General features: G+C 40.4%; 1 protein-coding gene across 2 annotated transcripts; it reads left to right on the plus strand.

Annotated features, from left to right (window-relative positions):
• The first annotated feature begins 1,489 nt into the window (after positions 1 to 1,489).
• Positions 1,490 to 15,496, plus strand: patl1 (PAT1 homolog 1, processing body mRNA decay factor). 2 transcript variants are annotated; one of them, XM_037472578.2, is made up of 20 exons: positions 1,490 to 1,629; positions 2,490 to 2,595; positions 2,852 to 3,073; positions 3,344 to 3,607; positions 4,255 to 4,343; positions 4,562 to 4,642; positions 5,353 to 5,553; positions 5,805 to 5,906; positions 6,966 to 7,052; positions 7,412 to 7,629; positions 7,810 to 7,954; positions 9,760 to 9,877; positions 9,957 to 10,054; positions 11,092 to 11,151; positions 11,508 to 11,653; positions 13,200 to 13,359; positions 13,846 to 13,971; positions 14,611 to 14,702; positions 14,856 to 15,032; positions 15,158 to 15,496. In XM_037472578.2, exons 1-19 carry the CDS (start codon positions 1,615 to 1,617, stop codon positions 15,007 to 15,009), a joined length of 2,484 nt encoding a protein of 827 aa, XP_037328475.1. In that variant the 5' UTR covers positions 1,490 to 1,614; the 3' UTR covers positions 15,010 to 15,032; positions 15,158 to 15,496. The 2 variants fall into 2 exon arrangements, with proteins under 2 accessions (XP_037328475.1, XP_037328474.1); XM_037472577.2 differs by having other exon boundaries at positions 14,856 to 15,005.
• Positions 15,497 to 16,972: the final 1,476 nt, after the last annotated feature.

Genomic DNA, 16,972 nt, shown 5'->3' on the forward strand with positions numbered 1-16,972 from the left:
TTAAGGTTATCAAGAACATACAATCTCCCTCTTCCCATAGCTAAAGTTAGCTACTCGAGTGATAAGTTCACTTGCAAAACACGCTAGTCTCTTGTTGCCTACTTCTCCTGAGGTTGAGGAAGCTGTCGCTCATGATTACACGCCCCTCTCAGTCGATGCCCCGCCACATCAGGGTCAAAAGTGAATGAAAAAAAGAAATCCAAATGTGAAAAGATCTAAAACTTAAAAATATAAGATTTGAAAACTGAAAAAATATAGTAAATCAAATATCAAAAAATACATCTGAAAAATGAAAAAAATATTATAGAAGTCAAAACTAAATTCAACCCAGAAATACTTTCCGTCCACTTAAACTTAACTTTAAAAAAAATGTAAATACATTTTTCTATTTTTCAATGTTCAACAACAAACATACACTTTCACATTTGTTTTTTAAATGCTGAAAACTTTGGACCTGGATTTAAAGCAAAGCCATCAACCACTACCACAAATGGATGGAAAACATCTCTTTGAGACACGTCAGTTAGGGTGCAAATGCAGAGGAAAAACACAAACCGTGTCTTTAGTTAACACAAAATCTTAGATCGGATGGCCACACAGTCCTAAACCTAAATGTGTATTAAGGATTAATAGGAGAGTCTGGTTGATGCCCCCGCCTGCAAAGTCTTTTAATTCTACCTCCAAAAGAGGGAACATGGAATCTGAATTGTCCAATTCAAAGAGACAGGAGAACTGTCTGTAGAAGTCTGAGTTTGAGATTGCCTACCCAGTGTTGTTATGCTCCCCAAGAAAAGAATGCAGAAAGAGAAGCCACCTGCACCACTGTTTTATCTTCAGCCGTAGCACACATCCACCTTAAAAACGGTTCCAACAGGGAGAGCCAAAGGTTAGAAGGTGACTAGATGGTCAGAAAGCGTCATAGAAACGCTACAGGTTGGGGAAGGTGATGTTGTTTTATCATAACTAGCCCGCTATGTGCTCCTTGTGACTTTTTCCTTCGCTAAAGGGAACAAACGTATTTGGGCCGATGCCAACCAACGACACTAAAAGAAATAGTATAATGGCAGTAACATTATAGGTATCCAAGAATCAAGGCTGAGTAGCTCTGGATAAATGCTCAGGACTCTTATCTGGTGTCCTGTGAGCAACTGCCCTGTATTTGTAAGGCACTTATCTACAGAAGTATTATGTGATGGTTTTGCCTGTTTACTTGCCCAAGGACTACAAATGGAAGTTATTTAGTAGACCTACATAAATCTTATACAAAGCAAAGCGTATCAAAATGATTAAACCATATTTACAATAAATAATTGAAAATATTAACAAGCTATATGCTATTTACAACTGAGAATGGCAATTAACAAGAATAAAATGAGCATTTCTTTCATGGTTTCTAATGTTATCTGTGTAAACATATTTACTAAGTAGTTTATCTTTCGAATTTCTAACAAAGAAGCATTCACAATATGACCAGAGGCAGCAGTAGTGGCGTATGAAATGCGTGCTCGTTCACGTCGCTCCGCAACGCACGTTCAAGTGGACGACGTGCCCACTGCGTCATTTGCGCGCCGCCTCGCTACCGATGCACTTTTTCCCCCAAAAGCCCAAAGATAGATGTTCCGATTTCAGGTGAGTATTGTTCCACAATACAAATATTCCCTCTTTCCGTAGAAAATGAGATATATTTTAAAGACAGCTGGGTAGTAATTACAGACAGCATGTGATGTAAAGAGGCAGAGTTTCTATTGTTTACTAGCTAACGTTACTAAATTCAACGCGGTCGGCGGCCTATGAAGCCCGCTTGCTTGGTCACATGAGTTAAGAGGAAAGTGAGCGAAGGGTTCGCTTATTGTTAAGTAAACGATACACCTTCATGAAAGGCAAATGTGTGCTAGTTATACGCGCTGTCGAAATCGTAATGTATTGGTTAGTTCTTGGGAAGCAGGACCATCCTTCGATCGACGTGGGTCCTGCGTGATGTAACTCAGCGTTAGCATGGTTGCTAATCAGTTGTAATGCTAACGTTATGTACAATAGATGGCCCGGGGAAGACGTCCTGGGTAATATATATTCGTGTAATCCGTAAGAATTGATTACTATCTGGCACATGTAACTGGACCTAAATGTCTCTTCACAGTCTAGGGCTGTGGAGTTTTCACAGTGACAAACCTGGCTTGGTCACTGCTGACCTGGCCAACTACTGAACGGGTTATTAGCCAAACGTTAACTTAATGCTGTTGTTTTTACGCAGTCACCGCTATACAGGTACAACTTACGTTAGTGAAGTATGACTAGTGTTAAGTCCATTTGAATTCTCACTCTACCCAATTTTCTCTTGTACCTCGATTTCTGTATTCCTTACGTGTCTTACATTTAGCTTTTAATCAAACCAGGTCTGTAAAAGTACATTAATCTAGGAAGTCTTCTTTTACCGTATAATTTATTTTGCCCTGTTGTCTCTTCATCGGTGTTCCCTGGTGTCTTTGCAGTCCCTGGATGAAGACTGTACGTTGGAGGAAGAAGACGAGGGACTGGTAGAAGAGGAAGATGAAATTGATCAGTTCAATGATGACACCTTCGGTGCTGGGGCCATTGGTATGTCCTGCATTACCACACCTATACTCATTTATTATTCCTTTTCAGTTCAGTTTCAAGAAAAGGCTCAAAGAAAAGTCACACTTACACGTGTTTGAAATATATGAAAATACATCTTAAACCAATTATTTGTTCACACATTAAAAAGCAAGTGACTGCCTATGCTAAAAAAAAGTCTTTAGAACTAACTTAAAATTTTAGTGCAGATTATTAATCGGCATAAAGCAAAACCACGGTTGTGCCTCTCTTCTTCTAGATGACGACTGGCAAGAAGAACACAAGCGCCTCGCTGGGCTTGAAGAGAGGGACGGGCTTGGCGCGGAACTGGGTTTGGAAGGAGGGGGACTGGGAGAAGAATCTGACTTAGGCGAAGGTCAGACCTCAACCGCCACGCATCTCCATTCAGCAGGCCATATACCCCTTTCATCTCCCCTTTCTTCCCTGAAGTTCTCCTTGTCTTCCTCTGGACTGCCTCCAGGTCAGTGATGCAATTCGAACACTGCTGGTAGCTGCGATATTTGACTTGACTCAGGATTCCTCTTCGGATATTTGGCGGGCTTAAGATATACATCAGGCCAAGTATTTTAGATTAAGTGTTTAGCAGCAGGCCAAATTTATTTGTAGAACCGATTGCCGGTCAAAGATTCCTCCCTTACAAATTGTTTCAAATATCTAATTCATATAGAAATATATCTTGAATAAAATATATGCACCTGATTGGAAAATCCAAATCAAACTATTGTTTCAGATGTAGATGATCGAGGAGGGGGAGGGGACTTGGCTGAGTCCCTGGCCAGACTCATTCTGGAGGCTGACCCGGCCATCGCAGGGGTTGGAGCAGCTGAAAAACCTGGTCCATCCCCCAGCTCTTCACGTTCTAGCCTTTCTGCTCTACAAGGCTTGAACCGCCCCGGAGTCTCGCCCCAGCCCTCCTCCATCCCTCATCCCATTCAACCGCACCAGCATCCCCAACACCCTCAGCACCAGCTACCTTCTGGGCCCTCTGTTTCAGGTGAGAATGAATACAATCATTTTTTGTTTTGTACCAATTTATATGTGTTATTTGTAAGGTCTGGCGTGAAGCATGAACATCGAGTATTACCAACAGAATGTGAATAGGTTAGTGTGTTGTTGAAAAGCTGCCCACTTTGTTTAGAGCGCATTTGTCAAACTCGCAGCCCGCCGGTGCCCAGCTGCCCGTCCAGTGCGGCCCACCGCCGGAGTACGTACGGCGGGTGACAGCCGCGCCGTCAGTATCTGGCCCGAACCTGAAATGAGTTTGACACCCCTGGTTTAGAGCATGTGGACCGATATTATAAAATGTGGGTGTCTAAGCAGTGCTTACTGTTAATATTCTTTAGTATGGACGAAAATTCGACTTGGCTAGTTGATGAATTCTAAACTACTGCTCCAAGTCTCTTCTTGTTCTATAGTTTATATGCTGATCCCTGATTTTTTTATCATATTAATATTTTGAATCTAATTAATCATGGTTTAACAATTGTGAGTGTTGCTTTATCAGTTGCTCATAGTTTAATGTCACGCTTTATAGTGTCTATAGCGGGTACGCAGAATTATTCAGATGCATGTCATTCACAAATGTTTTTTTGATGACTAATACTAATGACTAATAATAATATGCCGTCCTTTACTACTCAGGCCTTGCTCCTGGGCTTCCTCTCTCGTCAATGCTCAGCTACCAACAACAGCAGCATCTACTGCGCAGAGGGACTGCTCCAATGGCCCAGGTTAGCTTTTAATGTTTGTTTTTGTGGTGCGTTAGTTAAAATGCTTTATTAACTTATTCATTAGCGATTGTTTAATGATTTATATGTTCTTACTAATCAAGAGCTTCTTCTCTGGATTTGAGTTCAAGTTGTGAACTTTATTTGTAGTACATTCATTTAGAATTTGTCTTTTGTAAAATCCTTTCATTTGAAAATATATTTTCTCTCATTGCATCTAGATGAACTCTCACAGTATCTGGGAGAACAGTATGGGTTTTGGGCCGGTCAGTGTCAGTCCCGGACTGGTTACACACATGGAGGTGAGAGACACTGCTGATCACGCATGTCTATTACAGCATATCTAAAACATAGATTCAAATGAACTTTTTAGGCCACGCACCCCTTCTACATCCCGACTCCCCAAATCTCCCGCACTTAAAAAAATAAAAAAACAAACTAAAGTTATGAAAATGCCCTGAAACACTGCAACAAATTTTCAATAAATTTAAGTTACGTATCTTTTAAATAGGATGGGGAGGGCACAGACTGAGGCAGATTGCATCATATTTCATTTACAATTAACCATATATAACGGTTACATTATTAAAAATGTAATGTTACACATCACGACGATCATCTGAGGTAGGGGAATTTGAAATGACTTAAAGGCAGTAAATCACGTAAAGAACATGTATCAAAAGCAAATATGAATAATAAAGGAAGGAGTCCATTTGAGGTTTAAGCGCAGGTGGCTCAGGCTGCAGCAAGAGAGGGGTATGGGAGGGGGGGGGGAAACGCATGTATTATATCTGTTTCTATCGCCACTCATTCCTCCTTCCCTTTCTCTAACAGTTTCTTGGCTTCAGTCAGTTTAGCATGATTACAGTACCAACTATACCCCTTTCAAGAAATATAATTTCAGAAATATATACATTAACTTTGGAAATGGCTCAAGTAAACTGTTGATTTTGATTTATGTATGTGTTGGTACGTATTTTTTAAATATTTGATTCACCATTTTTGTCCTCAGGATAGTCCTCTAATGTCTATAATCAAAGAGGTGGGCCTCCCAAAAAGACCTTCTCAGGCTAGGAATGATGAAGTACGGGACTTGTCAGAGAGGGTACCACCCCCACGCTCTTCTTCTCCTGTGATTGGGTCCCCTCCGGTCAGGGCAGTGCCTATTGGAACGCCGCCCAAACAGCCAATGAGCCATGCTCTAAATCATCAGGTGAATAATCCTAAATCTCAGGCCTCAAAAAAGGGCCTGTATTGTCGCTGTCTGTCAATGTGTTGAAGGTATTGTTTTCAAATACAACAGTAAAAAGCTAGGCAAGTATGTTTATGGGTCAGATTGCCACATGTTAGTGTGTCTTGCAGTCTCATTAGCTGTAGTACTTCGCATTATATTGTGTATATACTTAACATGTAGTTGGGTTTTTCTATGTTAACCCTGTCCTGTCTGCGTTTGTGTGTGTGTAGATCCACCATCCCACGGCAGTTCATGTGAGAGCCCCGGTCCAGCACAGATACCCTGCTCCTTTCCCTGAGCGTGTGTCACCCAACACTCTCCTCAATATAGCTGTAAGTTTTTACCCTCCCCGCAATCCTCACCTTGAAGAATGTTCGAGGTTTCCTTTTGAAGTGGAAGGGAACAACACATCTCAAGAAATCCTTGTTTCCGTCAATTTCATTACATGTCATTCATTACTCACCTCTTCAGACTATACCTTGACTAAAAACACTAAACAAATTGTAGCACTGTACTTATAATGGCTCGTATCTATAGCAAGTTGTAAATGGGCTTATTTGTTGAAATTGCACTTGCTTGTTTCTCATTCTTCTGGGTTTGTATCCTTATGGTTTGAAATGCACTTATTGTAAGTCATTTTGGATAAAGCGTCAGCTAAATGACATGTAATGTAGAAAGGGAAGACATTTTCGGGAACAGCAGAGAAGGATCCTTCTCCTTGGATGGAAAGAATGCAATGACTCGTGTGTAGAGAATGGATAGCGTGAAAGATGTACAGTACGTTCAATTCATACAACAGAAATTATTAAAATATTGAGAGTAGTAAGCCAGGTGTACAGCAGGACCACTGCAAGGACAACCATCATCAGATATAATCCGACATCCACAGAAATCTGTGGGGAGGGGAAGCACAAAAACTTTGAGAAAGAGGCAAAAATAATATTAATTACAGAAGTAGTTGTTAGCAGGGCTGTGTCAGGAGGCACGGCAATGGCCCAGATAAAACCATGATCTGTGGAGATCTTTGAGGAGAGAAAGCATGAATACTCTGAGGCACATATGTCAAACTCACGGCCCGCCCGGAGTGTGGGCGGCCTGCTGCATGACCCTCCTATTGTGAGAAGCACGGTACAGAAAGTTACTTCTGACAAACAAGAGGCTGGTCGTGTCTTTTTTTTATTATATCGATTTGTTTTCCACGCCTCCTCCCCCCGTCAACTAGCTTCATATTTGCGGCAGACACATGGAACTGGTATTGCTCTTTTTTTTCTTCAGCATCAGTCGGCAAACAAGTGTTTCTTTTTTTTTTTTTAAGTAGACGACGAGAGGAACAAACCAATGTCAATTTTCATTATTAAGTGTTATGAAGTTTATTTGGGTTTTTTGTTCAGAACTCTCCTCTGTGTCGTGGTCCATTCCCGCCCGGAGTTGGTACAGTCCTGTCTCAGATTCAACGGGCTCAGCTGCTCAACTCTCAGGTTGGTATCATATACACACAGTTCCTCTAGATTGCTCCACACGACTCCAGATTTCTTTAAGTTAAGTGTTATCATTTGGTACCCTGGGATGAGAGCTGTATGGTTGATAGTATGTAATAATGATAATGACATACAGAAAACCCAAATAAGTATTTTTTTTTTTGTCTCATTACCTAGCCAATAACCCTGGGTTTGATAAGACTCAAGACAATATCGTATAAACCTGCTGAACCAGTGATGTGTGTAGAAACTGCTTCTCAAAGTAATACTGACACAGCAGCCCCAATGTTTTCAATAGTTCCCTCCTTAACAATGTCAATTATTCTCTCACGTGATTAAGTCTGTCTCTGTCTCTGCAGGTGGCTGGTTTTTCTCGGGGTGGACCTGGGCCTCCTTTGTTACCCGTTGGTAGCGGTTTCAGGCCATTCTTCAGGGGGCCCCCTCCCCCACTCGGCCACAGAATGGGCCCGTCCCCTCATGGCCACCTCAACCACACGCCACCCATCCGGCATAACACCACCCACCTTCACCCCCAGCACCGCCGTATGCTCACACAGCGCATGCAGAGCCGGGGAGGGTAAGCAAGTTTGTGTACACACAGTATATGTTAGCAATGATTTATCACTGTGGCCCTGGATTACTAACAAACAAAGACATTCTTGAGCAGGTTACAGATTAAGATTATACGCTCAACAAAAAGGCACTCCAAAGGCCACTGCTTAAACTGTGTACTTCTGTCTCTTTGCCTCCTTTTAAGGGAGCGCGGCAGGACTGGAGGGGACAGGCGAAGCAGGGACCCCTACAGTAACCTAATGACTCAGAAGGAGAAGGAATGGGTAACCAAGATCCAGATGATGCAGCTGCAAAGTACTGACCCTTATCTGGACGACTACTACTATCAGGTTGGTTTTTAGATTTGCTATAAGTCCTGTTATTAACATTCATTGTAGGGCGACTCAAGCTTTTTAAATTATACACACACACACTACACAGATCTGTCCTATTGATGGTTTTCTTCTTTCCCCTAATTTAAGAAATATATTTATATATAATAGTATGTATTTATTAGGGCTGTCAAATGATTAAATTTTTTTATCAAATTAATCAGAATTTTCAGTGGATTAATCAGGATTAATCACTATTTGCAATTACAACCATTTTTTCTTTCTGAAATGCATACCAAATATAAATAACAGGACACAGATACATAATTATCATTATTATTATCATCATTATTATTTTTTACATAAATACATGTTATTGATATTTGACTTGGTTTAATTCATTCCAGAAATAATCAAATCAATGTTATTTGATAAGTTACAGACTGATTTCCCTGCATGTCTCTAGAAGGGTCTCGAGCCTCTGCAGTTTATCCCACTCTGCTGCGGTCGGCAAAACAAGTTTGTGCTCCTGATGGTCCAGGGCTGCGATGACCAGACAGGCCAACCCTCCCGATATTTCTGGGAGACTCCCAAATTTCAAAGCCGCTCCCGAATATGTCCCGGACCGACCTTTCTCCCGATTTGCACCGGACAATAATAAAAGTTAGATTTCGATCGCCAGCACCTCCCCACGTTGACCGCTAGCACCCGTACCCCCCCCGGTCCTTTTGAATTGGCAAGTATGGCGATGACGGCCTCTTTATTTCTGCTCACGCGCTTGACCATTTCCAGCGTCGAATTCCAACGTGTTGGAACATTTTGCTATTGTGTTGGTCAAATGATCTGAGGTTGATTTGGTTAATGGCCTGCGAACATTCAGCGTGGACTGGCGCAAAAGACTTGCTGAACCTGACGTCCTGACATATGCCTACAGGTGGCAGTAATGTGTTGTATAGAATGAAGTGCATTCCCTAGAGGAAGAGGTACTTTCCTGACCTGAATAATTTGTCACACTGCGCATGCGTGAAATGTGTTAAAAAAATTGACGTAATTAACAACAAACAACTAATTAACGTCGTTAACGCGCTATTTTTGACAGCCCTAGTATTTATATTTTATCCCAAATTTAACAAAGTTTCAGTTTTTGCATTTAATTATTGAAATAGATTATTTTGCAATAATATTCTAATTTATTGAGATGCACCTGGTTTACGTTCTAAGCGAGCTTAATACCAGCAGAGTTTTGAAGAGAGGGCTATTTCTGACCAATTCCATACAAAAGTCCAACTTAACTGTACCCATTACAATGTAAAATGATTGGAAACAACATTCTTTATACTAGCTCAATTATTCACAAATAATCTCTATGAAGGTACAAATGTTCTGTATATGTGTATATAGGTACACTCAAACCATGATACAAAACTCCCATAATGATTTTTACGATCAAATTCTCAACAAGCTAGTCGTGGAATCATTTGGAAAGGTGCATCGACTGGTAATAAAGAGCTATGCGTGACATTGCCCCAGATACTTTAGTCATTGTAAAGGAACACTTTATTACTGTAGGTATTGTTTTAACACATCTTACGGAGTAACGTGTTATTTTTGTTGGAGATGGGAGGACTCTTTTGTATTCGCAATAAGGGCAGCATGATCTATCCGATAACTCGGAGCTGGCTGAAATCTGTGGTTTTACTACGAGGGTGCTGCTACAGGCCCAATTGTATTTCTATTCTCACTGGTTCTCTTTAATGTTGAAAATGTCTTTTTCACTAATATTTAATGAAAACAGGATAATGATGCTTGTGTTGCACATGTAGAACTACTATGAAAAGATGGAGAAACGTCAGGAAAGAGAGAGGGACAGCAGCAAGAAGGAATACACCACCAAACTGATAACTCCACAGGTTGCCAAGGTTGAACACACCTACAGACCAGGTAAAGGACAGTGGAATACACAAAGTATTATCCATAGTATGTGATACCGGAGACTTCTAATGAATGTGTTTGTCAACAGTTCAGTTTGCAGGCTCTCTGGGTAAGCTGACCGTCTCCAGCGTCAACAACCCTCGCAAGATGATTGATGCTGTGGTGACAACCCGCACAGATGACGAGGTCTGTTTTTATGATTTAATCATTTCACTTGTTAACACAATGTTCTCGTTTTAATTAAGACATTAATCTAACGGCATTATTTTTCTGTAATGCACAATAGAGGTATATGATACATCAGTCTTATGCTACATTCACACCGAACGCGACGCAAATGTGTCGTGTTGCCTCAAACGCTCTAAACGTGCCACAGGACTACATTTGCGGTCAATTTTCATGTGTTGCGTATTCGCGCCGACGCAACGGAGACGGGGCGTGGTTTATCATCCTGAAACAGATCAACTTTCTCCTAATAACGTCGGACCTTCAAACAGAGTCGTGTTTATGTACTAAATAGCATCTGTAGGCGCAGACAGCTCGGTGAATTTCACCGACGTCTAAATGACTGCTGCTTATTTCTGTTACATGGTTCCATGCCGAGGGAACTGTCCCACAACGAGACACCATATGCTCAAGCACAACCAAGCGGCTCTTTTAAGAGCCACACACACACGTTATCATTGAGCAAACGTCCTTAATGTTATTTAATATTTAGTATCAGTGTGTCCATACAAATGGCCTTCATTTTATTGTACTATATTCAGTGCAGTGATGGGATGTTGTAAAAAGGCATATATGGTTGTCTGGACAACTTCGCCCGAACTCGACGTGATTTCAGGCGAAACAAACCAATGCTTGCACTGCTCAATCGCAGATTTGCGTCATTGCCTCTGTGCATAGACTTTGTATGCAGTCCTGTCGCGGAAAGTGCTGGCGACATGTGCGGCGTGAACGTACCAATTGTCAGTTTTGAAGGGAAAGGCATGATCTGTTTTTAGGCCAGAACCTATAATCAAACAGCTAGAATGGTAATTGGTAACAATGAAATGTAATACCATGATAAAATAATATAAACATAGTATGCTGGAATTGTTTTTTCTTTTTTTTTGGCTATTTAGAAGATTCTTACCCAGATTATTGTGTATTGTTTATTATTTAAAGAACAAATGACAATACAATTTCAGTTTGAAGTCTTAATTGGTTTCTCTGTCTACCTGCAGGAGAAAAGAGAGAAGCAGGTTTGGAACAAGAGGCGACAGATCCTCTACACGGTGGAGAAGGTAGGACTGCACAAATATTGAAGAAACATTTCAAATATGATTTGAATCAAAGATTGGCACAAGGAAAAAAAGAAGCATAACTTAGTTATATAACTATAGAAAATATAACTTTTACAGACCCCTGATAACATTATTTGGATACTAACTGATGATTAATGTTGCCGTTTTGTTCTACAGCTGGCATACAAGGCTTCAGACTATTAATTATTTTGCCACCGTCCCAAAAATAATTTTAACCCCTCTGAAGAAGTAAATTGTTAAAGTAATTTATAGTGGTTTTTACTTTGTTTTTTCTTTAAATGCTGTCTGTCTGAGTTATGCATTTCTATTGCTCTTTGTCTATTTCCATTCAACAGATGTACAGTATGCTGTTGGAGGTTCAAGACTTCGAAAAACGTTTTGTACAGGCGCCAGAGGAAGACAGGGAGGCTCTCCTGGAGCAGCATAAAACCAACACCACACAGCTCTGCAACTCTCTGCGGGAGAAGGAGTGGGACAACAGGTTAGCTGGAGCGGTAGATCAAATGGACACATAGGAATAACTACGAGAGTACATTGTGTGTCTGGCGCTGGCTGGCTGGCCAAAAAATCTGTATCACGGTATTAAGAAACATTCTGATGGTATTGCTTGTTCAAGTAAACACATTAATTCATTGACCCCGAAAACGACCGCTGTTCACTGCTGGCCAACTTGCTCACAACTTGTTGGTGGGGTAATTTTTATAAATGTACAATTATTAGTGTTACAAATTGTTTGTGTCACCAGCTGTTGTGCTGTGGTGTTTTACCCTGTTAAAGAGTTTGTTGTGGGTTATTTATTGTTATAACCATGACTCAATCTCAACACATACAGACAACTAGCTCCGACCGCTCCACAATGGCGTGAATCTGCTGCCTGCCGAAGAGCAATGTCAGTGATCTTATACCGGTGCGCCGTGCAGCCCTAATATGTAAAAGAGCAATGCAGGAGCAAAAACACACTAAAAGAGGTCCAGTGAGAGAGAATTTCTTGAAGCAAAGGTCCGAAAGATCATAATGTGACTACTTAGTGTGATTTAAATAGAGGAATAGATTTGTATCAACATTTACATGTACATGACGAACAAATCAAATGAATTCCGTTCGATTCTAAAACTCTTGGCAATATTTATTGTCACGTAACAAAGAAATTAACATGTATGTGTGATTGCAAATATAAATGATGTTCTCTCAATTAAATAAATGTAGGTCTGCATAAAAAAAAAACATTTAATTCAATATATATCTCCACTTTTTTGGTAAGTGGGAGAATTAAGATCTAGTTTTTTTTCCTGCCAGGATTTTAAACCTGGGGCTGAATGCATTAGGGCCGTTCTCCTCATGTGGAGGAGCTTATTACGCCTCATGAGTTTTTCAATGGGTTCTGAGCATATGAGATGCTGGTTTTGTGCTTCAGTATGAACAGAAACGAGTCCGCCCATTGAGGATTAAATGCTTTTCTTTGTTTTGGAGGGCACTATTTGTTCCTCCTTTTTCTTACGAGTCTCACTCGTCTTTTTTCAAACGTTGCTATCTTTCTTTTCTTCCTACAGTCTTCTTTTTTTGCCGCTACACCTCTAGTCTGTCTGCGGTATTAAGACGATGTCATCCTGCCTGGAATGCAAGGACTCCATTCGTCGAGTAGTATCACGTGGTATGGTCGAGTAGTATCACGTGGTATGGTTTAACTAGAACGAAATTTGGTCTGTGCTTGAAGCCAATACCGTAAAGCTCCGCAGTCAAAAAGTGCGCTGTCACGTTAAAAACACAACCGGATTTTTTTAGCTTTTGGTCCTTGTCCGGATGGCAGTCACAGCAACTAACAAGCCAACTCGCCCTTTTCCGGGTCAATGAATGAATTAATGTGTTTACTTAAATACCGGGATACCGGGAGAAAAAAAAAATACAGGGACATTCATTTTTGTCCATAACGCCCAGCATTTATGTATGTATACATTTTATGCATGCATGTATGTATATGTAGCTGTATATATATACACACTAATAATTTTTTCTTCCTCTTTAATAAGAGTGAATGATGAGCAGTGTGTGATGATCATGTCAGTGAGGAAGGGCAAGCGGCTCATCTCCAGGCTCCTCCCCTTCCTCCCCTCACCGCAGGCTGCCGCCGTTGTCATGGCGATTTCCCGTAATCTTCCTGCCCTGGCCAAGAAGGACAAGCAGGACCAGGTAACTGGTGCAACATAATTTTTACTCACAGTTCCAAAGAGGCTATTTTGCTTACCTCTATGCCTGTATATGTAATTTAAGTGTTTACATATATGTTTATTTAGTTAGTATATTCCGTTACTGTGGTTTTCTTTCAAAACTTTTTATATTTGGTCTATTATATTTTTACCTATATATTAATGCTGCTGTTGTATTTTTATTTTATTTTATTTACCACATGTTGTGTGCACTGTCCACTTCGCTGCTCTGTCCCTGAGAATTTCCCCATTGTGGGAGTAATAAATGAATATCTTATCTTGGGGAAAACACGGATTTATATATATGTTAACGCCTCAATTAAAGCTGACAATGATTTTATCGGACACTTAATAGTAATAATAAAGAATAACATGAACAACAATAAAAGGTGTTTCCTAGACAATGAAATTGAAGTGTAATAAGCTAGCAGCAGCTGCCTTCATTCTCTGCCTCTGCTCTCCTGTTCAGGTGCTGTGCTGGTTAGTGGAGCCGGTTTCTGCAGTCATTCAGTCATTGTCAAGCTCCACCCTTACAGATCTGCTCCAGGAGCTTCAGGGCAGTGAGGGCCAGCTGGCTACAGTACTGCACAACAAGGTACAGGCAAGCACGTACCACATCAATCATCTAAAACAAAAAATAGGTTAATAATGGAGAAAAGATGAGAATGTTGATCCTGTGGTCAAACGGATAACTGACCACTGATTTGAACAGCAAACTGCATACTGATGCTCAGTCCAATCTTAAAATAACTTCAGAGTTTGATGTTGGATTACAGGTACTCTGAAAGGAAACGTGTCATATCATTATGATGAATACATGACCTCATAGAACAAGGCTGTCAATTTTTCCAACCAATGCCATTTAGAGACTAACTCCAGCAATGAATCTATCCACTCATCTATCGTAAATCTATGACTATCACACACATCAACCGTTGCCCAGGGTGACCCGTTCCTCACTTACTGTGCTGCTGGTGTAATCGGTGGTCAGGAATTTTACGCAATGACAAAAGGGAAAGTGTGGAACCACGACAAGTCAATCCTCACAGCAAGCAAGGAGGACATTATTTAGTGAGGTAACAACAAGATCGAAGATCAGCTGGAGGAGCTCTGAGCTCAACAATGGAGTAAATGGGGTGAATCAACATGCAGACACCATTTTAGTTTTAGATATCTTATTTGCTTCAGCAATTTCCACATTTTATAATGCTTTTGTTGTGTGTTGTGTATGTAGTTTGGTGTGACACTGCTCTATCTGATCCTGAGTGAAGGAGAGAGGATGCAAAGCACTGCTCCCAACTGTCAACTCATGGACGACAATCGATGGTAAGCTGCTAGTGTGTCACTCACGTCCTGCTCACTCCTCCCAAAAGGGTTTGGTTCTTTGAGACAAAACGTTGCCATTAGTCATCTGTTTGTTCTCCTCTTCACACTGTTTCTTTGTTTTCCTCTTCTTCTGACCACGAACCTTCTGTCCAGGACTGAGTTGGTGTTTTCAGTGACGAGGGAGTTGCTCAGCATCCCCAGCTCATCTCTCTCGCCCCCCCTCTTCATGCCTCCCAACCTGCTCTCCCTGTTCTCCCGCTACGTAGATCGACAGAGGTTGGATCTGTTACAGGACAAGCTACAGTGAGTTCCATCGACAAACACTAAAAGGTGCAGCATTCACTGTTGTGTTGGAAATGGTTTTGATGTATGTATGTAGGAGCAAACCGCTACTTGAATGAACCATTTACAGTCTACGTTCTACAAATAAAAACGTTTGTTCTTTGCCCTCACAGGAACACTTCTTCGTCCAGTTAGAAGTTATAACCGCTATCAACACACCACCGGATGCAGACCTTTCTTTTTGTGTGTCTTGTATGTATGTATGTGTGTGTTTATGTGCGTGTGCATGTGCTCTTGAGTTGAGTCCCTCATGGATTGAATTTTAATATTGCAGAATCTCTCTCCCCTTGTTTTTCTTTGCCTTTAGTCTCTGGAGCGTATTGGTCTGTGTGAGTGAATGAGTGACAGCGCATGAGAAACGGACTGGGGCGATTATAATGAAATCATTTTTAAATATCTTGTTTACGATTATGCCTGTGATGAAACTTCTAATTAAAAAGTATTTCTATTTGTATTGTTTCAGTCCAATCTTACAGTGCTAGGACCAAACATGAAGTGCTTCCCCTACTATCTTGTCATATTCATCATGGTCAGTTCTGGGGGAAAAAATAACAATGAATGTTTTTTCTTTTGTTCCACCGCTGCCACTCTGAGAAAAGTAATTGCATAGTAGTTTGCTAAAAGGCATAAAACCGACAAAACAGAGGCCTGTTTGACTTTTCCACTCCTTACCCCAGATTTTTTTAATTTTGAAACTGTTCAGAACCAAAAGAAGCTGAATCAAGATCTTCTGCAAGCAACAAATGCATTTGGTTGACATAACTAAGTTCAGGTTGCTGAAGATGCATTAAAATGATGGTGTCTGGTGAGCCTCTACCTGTCAAAACATTCCATTACTACCATTATTATTACTATTTGAAAATAAAATTATTTCAATTATTTCAATTGTTCTAAATAGTCTGCATCCCCTGATGTTTTCTAATAAGCATCAGTTTACTATAAGTTGACACACATCTTATAGGGACCTGACTCAATAAATATGTAAAGAAAACCAAGATACATAATTAAATGGAAATAAAAGTGAATGTTGTCAATACTCATAATCCATTCATCTTCAAAGCTGCTTATCCTTCATACAGGATCGCAGTGGGGGCTGGAGTCAATCCCAGCAACTTCCGGCGAGAGGGTAAACCTTGGATTGGTTGCCAGCCAATTGCAGGGCTAACACCATGCTTACAAAGTCATTGTATTTACTTACTTTACTTTCAGAATCTGTCATCTTTAGCATAACGTATATTTTTTACACTGAAAGCTGGGCCATCACCCAACTGCAGGGGCTTAGACAAGACGTTAAGAACCAGTTTAAGGATTTGTAAATTTCACGATATTAAATCAGTTATTGACAAAAGTAAATAACTGGGATTCCATACCTATATGAGTCTGACCAGCACAAGCACAACATCATTTTGATCCAAAAATAAAGCCCGAAAAGTGAATATTGTGGTTGTGATGGCAAAAGTGCCAAAAAAGTGAAATCTGTATTTCAATCTATATTTTCGGAACATTCCAAAAATGCCCTCTGGCTCACTACATAGAAACCAAACTCAGAGGACTGAAAAACTAATAAAACATAATTAGTGATTATGAAAAAAGTATAATATATATCAACAAGCTCTTTTAATAAAATAGTTTAGACTTTAGTCAACATTTTAAAGTTTAAATGGTGTTTCTAGCTAAAAGATTGACAGAGCAGAAAAAGTTGAAAGTTGACGTTTTGAGAGGATTTGAATTAACTCCAGTGTAAACCATGTCAAAATATTGATTCATATAAATTAAGAGCTAGAAAGCTGAAAAGTCATAGCACCCCTCTCCTGAAGGAGCTGAACATATTGTAACGCTCACCCCAGTGCACAATATTGTAGCGACTCTCACTAATGAATCTCTGGACAATGTGCTTATCTTCTGGTTTTATTGTCGAGAAACAGGCT

This window comes from Pungitius pungitius, chromosome 9, assembly GCF_949316345.1.
Source record: "Pungitius pungitius chromosome 9, fPunPun2.1, whole genome shotgun sequence".
NCBI classification, from domain to species: Eukaryota; Metazoa; Chordata; class Actinopteri; order Perciformes; family Gasterosteidae; genus Pungitius; species Pungitius pungitius.

What these genes read in the sequence shown, in the direction of transcription:
- patl1 (XM_037472577.2), top strand. An exon ending in GCCATGCTCTAAATCATCAG is followed by an intron (nt 5,554 to 5,804) that starts GTGAATAATCCT and finishes GTGTGTGTGTAG; the next exon opens with ATCCACCATCCCACGGCAGT. An exon ending in TCCTCTACACGGTGGAGAAG is followed by an intron (nt 11,152 to 11,507) that starts GTAGGACTGCAC and finishes TCCATTCAACAG; the next exon opens with ATGTACAGTATGCTGTTGGA.